This window comes from Calidris pugnax, unplaced genomic scaffold (assembly GCF_001431845.1).
Source record: "Calidris pugnax isolate Ruff unplaced genomic scaffold, ASM143184v1 scaffold50, whole genome shotgun sequence".
NCBI classification, from domain to species: Eukaryota; Metazoa; Chordata; class Aves; order Charadriiformes; family Scolopacidae; genus Calidris; species Calidris pugnax.
This window is the reverse complement of record NW_015090780.1, coordinates 352,058-366,982: the sequence shown is the minus strand read 5'-3', so window position 1 is coordinate 366,982 and position 14,925 is coordinate 352,058. Positions and strand designations below refer to the sequence as shown.

The window sequence follows — 14,925 nt, the reverse complement described above, 5'->3', positions numbered from 1 at the left end:
TTCCCGGGCCTGAGGGGAGGGAGCAGCAGCACGGGGCTCCCCGGCTGGGGCAAAAAATGCAACTTTAGGGGTTGGTGGAAGGCAAGGTGTGTCCTGGTACCGCCAGGCCTGGCGGTGGCTGCGGTGCAGGGGGTTTTGGCGAGGGGGGCGGTGGCCCCTTTGTCCCGGCTCCATCCGGGCCCCGGCGGGGCCGGTCGCTAAGGAAATGGCGGCGTGGGGGCGGGCGCGCGCGTTGCTAAGGAAGTGCGTCATGGGCGGGGCCTCTTCGCCGCTTCCGGTGCCGCGGGAGGAGGCGGCCGCGCGGCTCCATGGTGACGGCGCAGGTGAGTCCGGCCCGGCCCGCGCCCCCGTGGGCCCCGCCGACACCCCGACACCCCCGCGGCTGCGGCGGGGACCGTCCCTGGGTTGTCACACTCTTCCCCCGAAGACCGACCCGCCGCTCCCCCGGTGCCGCGCGGGGGTGACAGCCCGGGGCGCCCGTTGCTTGTGTGGCCTCCCCGCCTTTGCACGCGTGGGCACGGCCTCACCGGTGGCGGGGTGGACCGGGAGGCGGCAGGCCCTGCCCGGTGGCGAGGCCGCGGGTGGGTGTCCCCCTGTCCGCGCTCCCCCTTCGGGCACGGCCCGTTGTCCCCCATCCCTTGGCCTGGGGGTCCAGGGTGTCCCCGGGCCCCCTTCCCTGCTGTACCTGGTGTCACGGCTGCGAGGGCGGTGGGTGATGCTCAGGGTTCCAGCTGGAGCTGGGGTCCTGTACCCCCCACCTCCCCCCGGGGAGGGGGACACCCGTGGGGGGCCATGCTGAGGCAGAGGGAGGTGACCACGGGCACTAAGTGAAAGCAGGTCCCCGGCAGCAGGGGACACGCTGTCGCAGAGCCACCCAGCTCCACCAGTGGCACTGGGGATGTCTGGTTTAGTCCATGTTTCATTGGGCAGGGAGGATGGAGGAGAGCGTTGTTGCGGAAGAGAGAGTTGGCTTAGGAAGGAGTAAAGCAATTAACCCGAGACATTATGAATCAATCATTATGAATTTCAAGTGTAAGAAGGTGACGGAATTGTTTAAGTGGCACCTGGGGATGTGCAGAGGGAGTAAAGCAATTAACCCGAGACATTATGAATCCACCAATATTTGAAAGATTTCAACTGCAAGAAAGTGATGGAATTGTTTAAGTGGTACCTGGGGATGTGCAGAGAGGCGCGAGGGAAGGGTTTAGCCAGTGTACCAAGAAAATCTTCCTGGGGTCTTTAAACTGAAGCCAGGAAACAGAGAGGCCTCAGGACTTCATCCTGCCAGGGGCAGATGGGATAAGGAATGGTGCTGGTAAGAGCATGGCATTCCTTGGACACAGCTGGCAGAGAGCTCTGTCCCGACTTCTGAAAGTTTCTGAGGAGAAGTGGTTACTTCAGCTTACACTCAGGTTGTGGCATTGCTTATTTTTTCAGACACAACCTTATGTTGACTGAAATAACCACAAATGTTTGTATTTCTGCCCGCTCATGTTCCCCTCTTGGTCATCTGAAGCACATCTTCCAATGCTTTCATTGCAACCTTGACCTTGACTCTCAGGGACCTGGCACAGGTCGCTTCAGGCTGAACTAATTTCATGAAGGAAGCCCCCTCCCCATGGCAGGAGAGCGGGTGGCATGGCCGCCTTCCCAGCTCTTCTGGCCATCCCTGCGTGGCTGCTCCAGGCAGCTCAAACGTTGCTGTGGAGTTTCTGGGGAACACAGACGCTGCCAACTACTTGGGGTTTTATTTTTCAATTACACACGTGGGTAAGTTTGAGAAGAAACATCATTTGTTATGCTTCCAGTAAACTTCACAGCAGTAGCTAAAATAATTGGAGATAATCCTGACAGGTTGTTGTGAAAATAGCCCTAATCGGGGATAAAATAATTTATCTGTGACTATAAAAGGAGACTTGCAAGTAAAATGGGGAAAGGTGTCAAAAGATTATCAAGCTTACGTTGGTGAGATATACCCAGAGGAACAGCAAATATGCAACATAATTTTTGTTCATTGTAAATCTCTGCCAAAGCTGTCGCAGAGGGCACAGGCTGGGTATTTCGCTTTTGCCCGTGGACGGCAATGTATGCTCTTGTAAAAAACAGTCTGTTATGTTTAGCTTGATTCTGAACATTTAATATTAGTCAGTAACCCTTACAAAGTGGCACTTCTCAGTGCTAAATAGTATTTGGCACTATTATTACTACTATTTATTTAGTATCTCAGTTCCAAAATAGTATTTTGGATATTAATCGTGTAGAATAAATCAATGCTCTGTCTGGATTCATGCCTAATTTGAGTATTTGATGACATGAACATTCACTGTAATAATGCAGATAAAGGAAGTGGGAGTTGTTTTGTGAGCTTGTCAGAAAAATAAATCTCTGAACTTGAACTATAGAAATGTCTCGGGAAGGTGTAGAAGGAGAAGTGTCTATTTGTATATACAACTACTTGTGATGATTAGGAGTGTTGCTTTTTATGTTTCTGCAAGACTTGTCCCCGTTTCACATATTCTTCCTCGGCTGGTATTCTGGAATACACGTTCCTTCTGAGCCTGACAGTGAGGTCGTCTTTATTTGGAGTTGTCAGTTAGGAGGGAAATGTTTTTATTCAGTAGCAATCCAACATTCCTGTAGTAGTTTGAATTCACTGTGCTGACCGGGAGGCGGCAGGCCCTGCCCGGTGGCGAGGCCGCGGGTGGGTGTCCCCCTGTCCGCGCTCCCCCTTCGGGCACGGCCCGTTGTCCCCCATCCCTTGGCCTGGGGGTCCAGGGTGTCCCCGGGCCCCCTTCCCTGCTGTACCTGGTGTCACGGCTGCGAGGGCGGTGGGTGATGCTCAGGGTTCCAGCTGGAGCTGGGGTCCTGTACCCCCCACCTCCCCCCGGGGAGGGGGACACCCGTGGGGGGCCATGCTGAGGCAGAGGGAGGTGACCACGGGCACTAAGTGAAAGCAGGTCCCCGGCAGCAGGGGACACGCTGTCGCAGAGCCACCCAGCTCCACCAGTGGCACTGGGGATGTCTGGTTTAGTCCATGTTTCATTGGGCAGGGAGGATGGAGGAGAGCGTTGTTGCGGAAGAGAGAGTTGGCTTAGGAAGGAGTAAAGCAATTAACCCGAGACATTATGAATCAATCATTATGAATTTCAAGTGTAAGAAGGTGACGGAATTGTTTAAGTGGCACCTGGGGATGTGCAGAGGGACGCGAGGGAAGGGTTTAGCCAGTGTACCAAGAAAATCTTCCTGGGGTCTTTAAACTGAAGCCAGGAAACAGAGAGGCCTCAGGACTTCATCCTGCCAGGGGCAGATGGGATAAGGAATGGTGCTGGTAAGAGCATGGCATTCCTTGGACACAGCTGGCAGAGAGCTCTGTCCCGACTTCTGAAAGTTTCTGAGGAGAAGTGGTTACTTCAGCTTACACTCAGGTTGTGGCATTGCTTATTTTTTCAGACACAACCTTATGTTGACTGAAATAACCACAAATGTTTGGGTTTCTGCCCGCTCATGTTCCCCTCTTGGTTATCTGAAGCACATCTTCCAATGCTTTCATCCCAACCTTAACCTTAACCTTGATTCTCAGGGACCTGGTGCAGGTCGCTTCGGGCTGAACTAATTTCATGAAGGAAGCCCCCTCCCCATGGCAGGAGAGCGGGTGGCATGGCCGCCTTCCCAGCTCTTCTGGCCATCCCTGCGTGGCTGCTCCAGGCAGCTCAAACGTTGCTGTGGAGTTTCTGGGGAACACAGATGCTGCCAACTACTTGGTTTTATTTTTCAATTACACACGTGGGTAAGTTTGAGAAGAAACATCATTTGTTATGCTTCCAGTAAACTTCACAGCAGTAGCTAAAATAATTGGAGATAATCCTGACAGGTTGTTGTGAAAATAGCCCTAATCGGGGATAAAATAATTTATCTGTGACTATAAAAGGAGACTTGCAAGTAAAATGGGGAAAGGTGTCAAAAGATTATCAAGCTTACGTTGGTGAGATATACCCAGAGGAACAGCAAATATGCAACATAATTTTTGTTCATTGTAAATCTCTGCCAAAGCTGTCGCAGAGGGCACAGGCTGGGTATTTCGCTTTTGCCCGTGGACGGCAATGTATGCTCTTGTAAAAAACAGTCTGTTATGTTTAGCTTGATTCTGAACATTTAATATTAGTCAGTAACCCTTACAAAGTGGCACTTCTCAGTGCTAAATAGTATTTGGCACTATTATTACTACTATTTATTTAGTATCTCAGTTCCAAAATAGTATTTTGGATATTAATCGTGTAGAATAAATCAATGGTCTGTCTGGATTCATGCCTAATTTGAGTATTTGATGACATGAACATTCACTGTAATAATGCAGATAAAGGAAGTGGGAGTTGTTTTGTGAGCTTGTCAGAAAAATAAATCTCTGAACTTGAACTATAGAAATGTCTCGGGAAGGTGTAGAAGGAGAAGTGTCTGTTTGTATATACAACTACTTGTGATGATTAGGAGTGTTGCTTTTTATGTTTCTGCAAGACTTGTCCCCGTTTCACATATTCTTCCTCGGCTGGTATTCTGGAATACACGTTCCTTCTGAGCCTGACAGTGAGGTCGTCTTTATTTGGAGTTGTCAGTTAGGAGGGAAATGTTTTTATTCAGTAGCAATCCAACATTCCTGTAGTAGTTTGAATTCACTGTGCTGGTTGTCAAGTGCTTCTTTGGGGTGATTGTTCAGTTTGGTGAATTCAGTGCATGTTCCTCATCTTCCTCCTGGAAACTACCATGGGCTTTCATGGGAATAGTGAGGAGCAAGGAGTTTCCCCTCACAAAACCATGGAAATTCCAAAGGCCATATCGAGGTTTCTGTACAATTCTGAAACTCATTTATTTGTCTCTCTTGGGTTGTTTTTTTTGTAGCGCAGATTGACAGTCGGGATATTGGGCTAGAAATGTTTTGCTCCCTTTCTCAATCCTCTAGCTCTGCTCCTGAAGTTCTCTGTCACTTTGTTTGAGAAGCTCTTCTGAGACATGCAATTATCGAGTAAAAAAACAATTAGACAAAATCCATGGGTTGCTGCAGATCCAGCTGGTAGTGGAACAGTGAGAACGGCCTGAGGAGGCCAGACTGAACTTGTGCCAGCGCTACCTGGGGTTTCCAGTGTATTTTAGTTTTACATTCGGTTCCAATTGGCAGAAGCATCTCGGAGCTTTTCCTGAAAGATTATTTTTTTTAAAAAAAAAAAGCTTATTAGAAATTACAGTGAGTTCCCCAAGCTGTGCCATTTAGATCTTCCATGTAAGGCTGTCGTTTTAGCGGTAACACAGTCTTTTTGTTCTGTTTTAAATGGCAGCTCATTGTGCTAATGACTTGGGGGGTGCAACAGCGTGTTTCTTCCTCTCTACCCAGAGTCATGAAGGACTCAGATCTGTGAACTGGGTTTATGTAGCCTGACTTCAGACTGATGCTGAATCTGGTAACCCCCATTCAGTTGGAAGACCAGAGCAGGAGCGGGGAGTGCATTTCAGTAGGTCGGTGTGCTTGGGCAGAGCTGGGTTTTATGGAAAATCCCAGTAAAAGTATAATGCCCAAAGGAAAAATAATAGCATAGATCTGTGTGAACAGTTGTGCTTGGAGTATCTAAAGCCAGTGCGTTTGTCTTCAGTTTCCCTGTAAAAACAGATGTGTGAGTTCTAGCCGAGGAAGACGCTAACGCTGCTTTGCAGGATCCTTTCACTGAGGGCAATCACATTACAGAAAGAGGAGGGTGGCCTCGAAGGACTGAGCACTTTATGAAATTTTTAGAAGAAGTGATGCGAAAGGAGCTCAAACTCACCTTCAAAAGCCTGGGAAGGGCAAATCCTGGCAGGTGTCCACTTCACACCCCGATGTCCTCTGGTTGCTTGAGCATTAGACGAGGCATAATGTAGATAACTCCACCTTTATAGCTTTCCCTTCTGCTCCCAGCTGAACGCGAGCAGGGAATACTGCTCTCTCTTTTAAGTGTGCTGAAGGTACTTGGGCAAAAAAATATGAATATAAGATTGGCATTGACTGGGCAGTTTGGAAGTGGAACAGAAAGACGAGGAATTCTGGGGCTGTGGGTATGCTGAGAGCAGGACCAGAAGTGATTTTGAATGTTGAGGTGTGAAGGGCCTGAATTTACAGGGCTGTGGCAGTGCCCTCGGTGGGGACACAATGAAAGCATCCTACAGCAGCGTGCACCTTCTCCTCAGTGCAGCTGGGAGGTGGGAATATTCCTCTTTATTGCCCACTGATTCCAGAGCCCACCTCACTGGGTAATTCCCTCCCCTTACTGGTTTGTTTCACCATATTTGCAACCGTTGGAAGACTGCTACAGTTTGGCTGCTTTAGTGATTTCCTTTGTAGTGAGCTGGATTGCAAGACTGGATGATGTCACTGCTGCAACAATTATTTTCACTTGATTCTTGACAGAAAGGAAACAACAGTTTTGCCAAGTGTGGAAATGCAGAATATTCAGAGGATGTAATGCCTGGAAATGCACAAACTATTACATGATTTTATCTTGAAGGCTGGCAGCTGCTGCAGCCCAATTAAAGATCTATTATTCTGTAAGGAGGCTTCTAGAAAGTGACTTTAGAAGTGTAATACACAAGAGGAAAAAAGCATTTGGGTGGCATTCCAGAGAATTGCAATCATTTAAGAAAACCCAGGCATAAGTTTTAAAACTTTTCTGGCAGAATGGTCCTGATGAGACATCACATCACATGTGAGGGGACTGTAATATAAATGTCCAATAAAAATGAGAAGGTTTTGTCAATACATAGGAGGTGTATGAAGAGGCAACTCTGAAAATACTGTATTTATAATTTACAGTCTCTCAAATTTTGGTGAGTAGGTGAAGCAGTTAATCAAAGCACTTGACTGATTCCCTTTCAAGAGCTGAACAATATGTGGAAAGCAAGCCTATACTGGATTTTCCAAGTAGGAGATTTAAAACAAAAAGCCTGACTGCAAAGGGAATCAATGGCAAAGCATTGTAGTATTTTTATAAATAGTTTTAAAGCATTATGATTACTTTTAATGGTCAAGAAAAGGATCCGTACTAACTCTAAAGATGTGATGTGGTGGAAATTTTTTTGAAGCAGAATTTGTAGAAACGATACTGATTGATGGACAGGCTTTGGTAAAATAACACTGTTTGGGTTCAGGCCTTTTTAAAGTTTCCATGTTGTGCATTATTTTCCAAAGTCCCTCGCAAATTAATGAATGCAAAATGCTGCTCGAATAGATGAGTCGAATCTTTGGCTTTGTGCAAAATGGTCACCTGCAGAAAACTGCCTTCACGTATTCCTCCTTTGTTTCTGTTTTAGGTTTCTAGCACGGGATCATCCATCGATCGGGTCACGCCAGCCACAGACCTGCCATCATGTCTAAGTTAAAGAGCTCAGAGTCTGTGAGGGTGGTGGTACGATGCCGGCCAATGAATAGCAAAGAGAAGACAGCTTCCTATGAGAAAGTTGTCAACGTGGATGTCAAGTTAGGGCAGGTCTCAGTGAAGAATCCACGGGGAACATCTCATGAACTGCCTAAAACTTTCACCTTTGATGCTGTATATGACTGGAATTCCAAACAGGTTGAACTGTATGATGAAACCTTCAGACCTCTTGTGGACTCTGTTCTGCAAGGGTTTAATGGGACAATCTTTGCCTATGGGCAGACTGGGACAGGGAAAACATATACGATGGAGGGAGTGCGTGGTGATCCTGAAAAAAGAGGGGTCATCCCCAATTCATTCGATCACATCTTCACCCACATCTCTAGATCTCAAAATCAGCAATATCTAGTTAGAGCATCTTATTTGGAAATATACCAAGAAGAAATCAGAGACTTGTTATCAAAGGATCAGTCCAAGCGGTTGGAGTTAAAGGAGAGACCGGACACAGGGGTATACGTTAAGGATTTGTCCTCCTTTGTTACGAAAAGTGTCAAAGAGATAGAGCATGTCATGAACGTGGGAAACCAAAACCGCTCCGTTGGTGCCACCAACATGAATGAACACAGCTCTCGGTCTCATGCCATTTTTGTGATCACTATCGAATGCAGCGAGTTAGGACTCGACGGAGAGAATCACATCCGTGTTGGGAAACTCAACCTGGTAGACCTTGCGGGCAGCGAGCGACAAGCTAAGACTGGAGCACAGGGGGAAAGGTTAAAGGAAGCTACTAAAATCAATCTCTCTCTTTCAGCTCTGGGCAATGTTATCTCTGCCCTAGTAGATGGCAAAAGCACACACATTCCATACCGGGACTCAAAGCTGACTAGGTTACTTCAAGACTCATTAGGTGGCAATGCCAAAACTGTGATGGTGGCCAATATAGGACCTGCCTCTTACAACGTAGAGGAGACTCTCACAACGCTGAGATACGCCAATCGTGCCAAAAACATAAAGAACAAGCCACGAGTGAATGAGGATCCTAAGGATGCTCTGCTACGAGAATTCCAGGAAGAGATTGCTCGGCTCAAGGCACAGTTGGAAAAACGGTCCATTGGCAAAAGAAAGAGGAGGGAAAGGAGGAGAGATGGAGGGGAAGAGGAAGAGGACACCGAAGAGGGTGAGGATGAAGGAGATGACAAAGATGACTATTGGAGGGAACAACAAGAAAAGCTGGAGATTGAGAAGAAAGCTATAGTTGAGGATCACAGCTTGGTAGCAGAAGAAAAGATGAGACTGCTGAAAGAGAAGGAGAAGAAAATGGAGGACCTGAGGCGAGAGAAGGAAGCAACAGAAATGTTGAGTGCTAAAATCAAGGTAGAATTCTTCCTTGTCATACTTTTTGACAGCAATTTATTTAGGCTGCAGGAAGAACAGAGGGTTTCCCAATTTGGAAAGATATTTCACAATATGTTTCCAGGATAGTGATTTGCGTTTAGATTGGAAGATTTTGTAATAAACTATTTCTGGACAGAAGTTGAAATTTCCACTATTAATTACATATTTCAATATTCATGAGTTGTTGCATTGTTCTTATGTGCTGATCTTGTAGGATCTTAAGCAATCAGCACAATAAAATGGGATGATACATCTTTTCACAAACTGTAGCACCAAAATGCTTCATTCTGCCACAAACCATTAACAAGTTGTTTACAGGAGAGCACCCATTTTGGCTCTCCAGCTTTGCCACACATTGCAACAATGTTTAATTCTAAGCAAGTTACCCTTTCACTAATCCCACAGTTTTATAGGAATTTTAAGAAATAGTAATTCTTGTAGCAGCTGAATTGAGAACATTAGATAAGGGAGCTGTGCTGAAGGAGCTGTGTCCGTACAAGAGAAAGTTAAGTTCTGTGGAAAAGACCATTTAGATGGTCACTGGGAAAAACATCTGACCTTGGTTTTTCCTTCCAGGCAATGGAAAGCAAGCTTCTGGTAGGAGGGAAAAATATTGTGGATCACACAAACGAACAGCAGAAAATCTTGGAGCAGAAACGACAGGAAATTGCAGAACAGGTACAAGGAAAAACATTTATTATTTTGAATAAAAACCCCTGTAGAACTTTTCTAAAACATTGTATCAGGAGAAACTATAAGAAATTTGCCCAGGGTTAATCCTAAAATTGGTTTAATGACAATCATTAATCTCAACAGACAGGGGAAGGGCTGGTGTCCTATTTGTCATTGTATGAAGTATGTAAAAAGGTTTATAATAGTTTTCTTCCAGCTTTTCACGTTAAAGATTTATGTCCTATCTTGATTTGAGCTGTCTGTAAGTGAAGAAGTAATTAGAAATCCTCAGAGAGACAGTTCATGCATTAGCTCAAGGGAAAGATGTTTACTGTGTGCTAAAAGTTTATTTTCTGTTGTGTGTTTCCTGTTGGTGATTATTTAAGTGCAGTGGCTAGTATGAATTGATGAAAAAAGAAAAGAATCTAAACATGACGTTTGATTCCTTTAATTGAAACTTGAGTATTTATTCACACTACCTGATTTTAGTAGCAAAACAAAGACAAAGAAGAATTAATGCTTCTCGTATTTCTAAGGCAAGAGATAGGAAGAACTAGAAGCAAAAGCAAATGCCCTGGAACCCAGGGATGTGAAAACACCCTGAGCTTTGGTTTCATGTATGTCAGCCTGGGGGTGGCAATTAGTTGTGGTCTTTAATATTGTATGTCATCTTCTTCAGAAACGGCGGGAGAGAGAAATCCAGCAACAGATGGAAAGTCGGGACGAGGAGACACTAGAGCTGAAGGAGACCTATAGTTCTCTTCAGCAAGAGGTGGACATAAAGACCAAAAAACTCAAAAAGGTAAAAAGGAAATGATTCCATGTCTCATGGGTTAGGAATAAAATCAGCTTGTGTGTGAAAGTGAGAGGAACATTGGCAAGTTATGACTTTGGCTCGTGTTGTCTGTTCCAGCTATTTTCTAAGCTGCAAGCTGTGAAGGCAGAGATCCATGATCTCCAAGAAGAGCACATCAAGGAGCGCCAAGAACTGGAACAGACCCAGAATGAACTTACCAGGGAACTAAAGCTAAAGTAACTCCCATCACTTCATTGCCTGCTACTAACTGTAACAGAGGTGGTTTCTTTGGGTGGGGAGTGGAGGGACTGCATTGCACACGCTTGTGGGACAAGATTTAAACATGAGAAAACTAAAGCATTCCTCCTTTTCCAGGGCTGTATTAAGGCAGTTGGGAGAGGAGCAGTGAAGAAAGTCATCTGTTAATTTTTTTTGTGTGTGTATTTCTCATTTTTGTGGTTGCGTGTAGGCACCTGATTATCGAAAATTTTATTCCCTTGGAAGAAAAGAATAAGATAATGAACAGATCATTCTTTGATGAAGAGGAAGACCAGTGGAAACTGCATCCCATAACCCGTCTGGAGTGAGTATACTTCTGATCTTTTCTTGGAATGGAATTTTAGGTCACAGAAAACCCTCTAGCTGTCAAAAATAAGATACCCCAAAAGGGGAATTGAATTGGGCATTTAAATTGGCCCTCTAGAGTTTGTAGCTTCTTGCTACACAATAAAATAAAAAAAATTATTCCTCTTGGTAGGTTGAATAGGAATGTACAGTTAGGAAAACTTTTGGAAGATTAGGATTTTTCTTCTAGATAAGCCCAATAATTATATGTAAAATATGTGTAATAGTGCATTCCTCATTAAAATAGCAGTAAATTCCTATCATATGTCTTTCCTGGTTTAGATAAGAAAGCTCTTAAAAATGATTGTTATTGTGAGAGCTGTGGCTTGATCCTGCCTTTCTACACAGAAAGTTCTGTACAGCAGATTTAGAAAGCTGGATGCAGCTGAGTGCATCTGTGCTCTGTAGAGTAGAAATATGTAGAAATCCTCCCCTTTGTGCAGGGAAGAGATGACACAGGATAACAATCTGATTTTCTTTTCACTGCCTGTACAGAACTGTTCCTGCAAACGCAGCCTGGGTAGTTTCTGCTGCCTTAAAAAGTAGTTCTGTGTGTAATTTGCAGATTTTTAGCTCGTAAACTCCAAGAGGAGTCTTTGGTTTTGGTGTATAATAGACACAAGTATCCATTTTTCTCTAGGAACCAGCAGATGATGAAACGACCGGTGTCTGCTGTAGGATACAAAAGGCCACTGAGCCAACACGCCAGGACGTCCATGATGATTCGTCCAGAAGCTCGGTACAGGGTAAGCCCAGATGTGGGTACAACCTTCGTGTGTTCACCCTCCTGACTGGGGGAATGTGAATTTCAGAGGGTTATTAGTTTTTCAACGGGATGTAAATTTTTACAGTATCCTGCATACATTTATAAAGTACTTCAGAATAAGCTTCTGGTTGGAAAAGAAACTATTTGTATGAAAATGTGCCATCTTTGATTCTGCTTTTACTGTCGCAGGCAGAGAATATTGTATTACTGGAGCTCGACATGCCCAGCCGAACGACGAGAGACTACGAAGGCCCAGCCATCGCTCCCAAAGTTCAGGCAGCTCTAGAAGCAGCTCTGCAGGATGAAGATGAGATACAGGTGGACGCTTCAACCTTTGAGAGCACTTCAAATAAAAAAACAAAACCCAGGTGAGTTGGATTTTTAGCAGAGCAGCCAACAGCAGAGGTACAAGTACAGCTGCTATTTGTCAGCAGTTCTCGTCAGTGAAGTTAAGAGAGAGAAAGGAACATAGGATAGAAGAGAAAGCTGAGACTGGTAAGAGAATAGATCCAGTAAAAATTAGCTTTTGGAGGATTATTTTTGATGAGTAACAGGTGACGTTGTTGGGGCTTTTTGTTTATTTTTATTTTTTTTTTCATTTTTACTTCTTCAGGCCTAAAACTGGAAGGAAATCAGGGGGATCCTCTTCAGCAGGCACCCATAGTTCTCAGCTCTACCCGCAGTCCCGAGGGCTGGTTCCAAAGTAAAACCAGCAGTTCCTCGCCGGGGCGCGAACAGCCTTTGCCTTCTGAGAGCAGAGACAAGTAAAAACCTGCAGAGAGAACTCCCAGCCAGACTCCAGCTCCTTTCCCCTGGAGGTGGCCTCTTTGCCGTTTAAACTGACTTGAGCCAGTCCGGGTGCACTGAGCCACAGGAAAATGCGCGCTTGCAAGGCAGCATTTGGCCTCTGTGAGAAACAGATTTTTAGTTAGGAAATCAGAAATGCATGAGGTACGTTAAAGTGTTATTAGAAGCAATGGGAAGCATGGGGATCACCTCACAGCATCACCGTCTCTCCTTCTGCACTAGCCCTTTTGCTGCACTGGGTTGTTTGTTGTTTGTTTTGGGTTTTTTTTTGCTGTTGGGCAATAAGAAGACAGAGTTGAAAGTCATCTCAACAGAACCACCGCTCCAGAGCCTCCTTAGTGAGAACCGAATGAGGTTAAAAAGCAGAGGATCTGCTCAAACTTGATTAGGTGCATAGTTTTTCCTCTTCCTGCTTGAAAGACCGGCGTCATCGTTTGGGGTTAAGGAGCTGGTCTGAGCAGGCAGGATGGCAGCGGTCAGCGTGTTCCTCACCACCAGATAGCTGTGCCTCCCTTTAGAACTGTAGGACAAAAAAAGGGGTCTCGCAAGCAACTTTGCGCTCTCCAGAAAGGAAGCAATAGAAACTGAAGTCCTTTCCTTGTTTACAGGCATAAGTAAGAGCTCCTCTAAACTGACCTCCTACAGACCTCACCCCTACCAACAGGAACCACCTTGTCAAAGAATTCATCTGCATCCCAGTGCCAGCTCCACAGCTTTCTTCCTCTCTCTTGCCTCCGTCTTTACCCCTGGCGTTTGAAACCAGTGTCCATACAAAGTCTTTAAACCCGTGGGATATCATATGGCCATTCTCTTGTGTCTCCCACTGCTCACGGGAAACGTAGCATTGGCTCAGCACTGTCTCCCCTGCAGCTCAGAGGGCTGGCTCTGCGCTCCCCTGTGAGCTGGGTAGAGGGTAGAGCACCCTAACGTGGAGCTGCCTTTGAGTGCACTCTTCCTGTAAGTATTGTCCCTTCTCTTGGAGGTTCAGCGATCGGTACCTTTTTGTGCCTCACCTGTTCCACGTTAGAAGCTTTCCCTTTGCACCTCCCAGCCCATGCAGGAGTGAAAGCACATGTAACTGAGTCTGGGTGAAGGAGACTGGTATTAATTCTGGGGTTTTACTTCAAAAACAAGGGAGGAAGAACCCCTGCTTTTGACAGTCTCTTTGCAAAGCTGCCCTATGACTAAAGCAGGTTCCTGTAACGCTGCAGGCTCGTGTGGATGGGTAAAGGGAGGTGCAGCCACCACGCTGAGGACAGAGTAAGGTGTCCCTGTCTAGTGTCTCACAGCTCATTTGTAAGTTTTATTTCAGTGTATATTGAGCCTTGGGATGTTACTTTTTCTGGTTGCTGTTGGCCGTCATCCTATGAACATTTTGACTTATTTGCTCTCCCTCACTGATGACTCCATCCAGACTGACACATGTGAGTGCATGAGGACTTGCCTGGTTTTAGAAATGCCCTGATGTGTGGACACTGCCTTGCGTGGTCTCGTTAAGTATCCACTGAGTGACTTCACCCAGGCTGGAGAACTCCATCCTCTCTGACCCCCGTGAGCAGAAGGAACCGATCGCTCAGCACAGCTCACCTCTGCATCTTGCAGGCACGGTGCCTCGGTGAGCCAGCTGCCCAGTGGGCCTGGTTAAAACACTAACTCGGCTGCTATGATTCATGGAGTGCTTTTTTGGACCACAAGATCAATATATATATACACACATATGCCTATATATATATTAGTTGTGGTGGAGGAAAGAGGAGTTTGCTTATAATTGAGAGAGCAGGCATCTGACAAACTTCTTTCAACCTAAACATGGAAACCTGACATAATCTTCCTTTTTATAAAGCACTGTTTATGGACAGAGAGCCTTTTAATTGGCTCTTGTTGCATAGTATAATGTCACCTTCTCTTCTTTGTCCTTGCTCTGTCTCACTAGCACATAATCTTCTGTACATTGACATTTTAAAAGGTGATTGTATGGTGTAAGTACTCAGAGAATTGAAATGAAACAAGGGGAGGGGGTTTAAAACCTGAAATAGCAACAAAATACATGATGGCATATATGTGCATAGCAACGTACACCTATGTTTTATGTGATACACAGGCACCTCTGTGTCTGCACATGCGCACACCTCCTCAGTCACTACTATTCCATAGGGAATTCTATATTAAACTCACATGCTGGAAACTCCCCTGGTGGCAGGACTGGTACAGTGGAAATTGCCGTGCAAACCCAAACTGTTCTTGTTTTAGTGTTGATAAGCTAGCTGGTTAATATGTCAGAAAGGCTCTGCTTTTTGATTCTGTAGAAATTCATTAGCAAGGTGGGTGGAAAAAAGAATAAAACTGCATATTTAGTCTTTGTATTGAAACGGGAGCTGTGGCTGGAGATTTGCTTAGTGTATTCATGGGCAATCTCAGATCGTTACAGAAGCTTTTAGAGTCTCATTCCAATGGACATACCCTCGACCAGA

The 14,925-nt window shown here is 45.4% G+C and overlaps 1 protein-coding gene across 2 annotated transcripts; it reads left to right on the top strand.

Annotated features, from left to right (window-relative positions):
• Nucleotides 1-265: 265 nt before the first annotated feature.
• On the top strand, nt 266-14,308 carry KIF3B (kinesin family member 3B). Of its 2 annotated transcripts, none has more exons than XM_014956792.1 (9): nt 266-323; nt 7,330-8,768; nt 9,366-9,467; nt 10,141-10,263; nt 10,375-10,493; nt 10,727-10,840; nt 11,522-11,627; nt 11,837-12,015; nt 13,063-14,308. In XM_014956792.1, exons 2-9 carry the CDS (start codon nt 7,386-7,388, stop codon nt 13,070-13,072), a joined length of 2,136 nt encoding a protein of 711 aa, XP_014812278.1. In that variant the 5' UTR covers nt 266-323; nt 7,330-7,385; the 3' UTR covers nt 13,073-14,308. The 2 variants fall into 2 exon arrangements, with proteins under 2 accessions (XP_014812278.1, XP_014812269.1); XM_014956783.1 differs by having other exon boundaries at nt 12,261-14,308.
• The last annotated feature ends 617 nt before the right edge of the window (nt 14,309-14,925 follow it).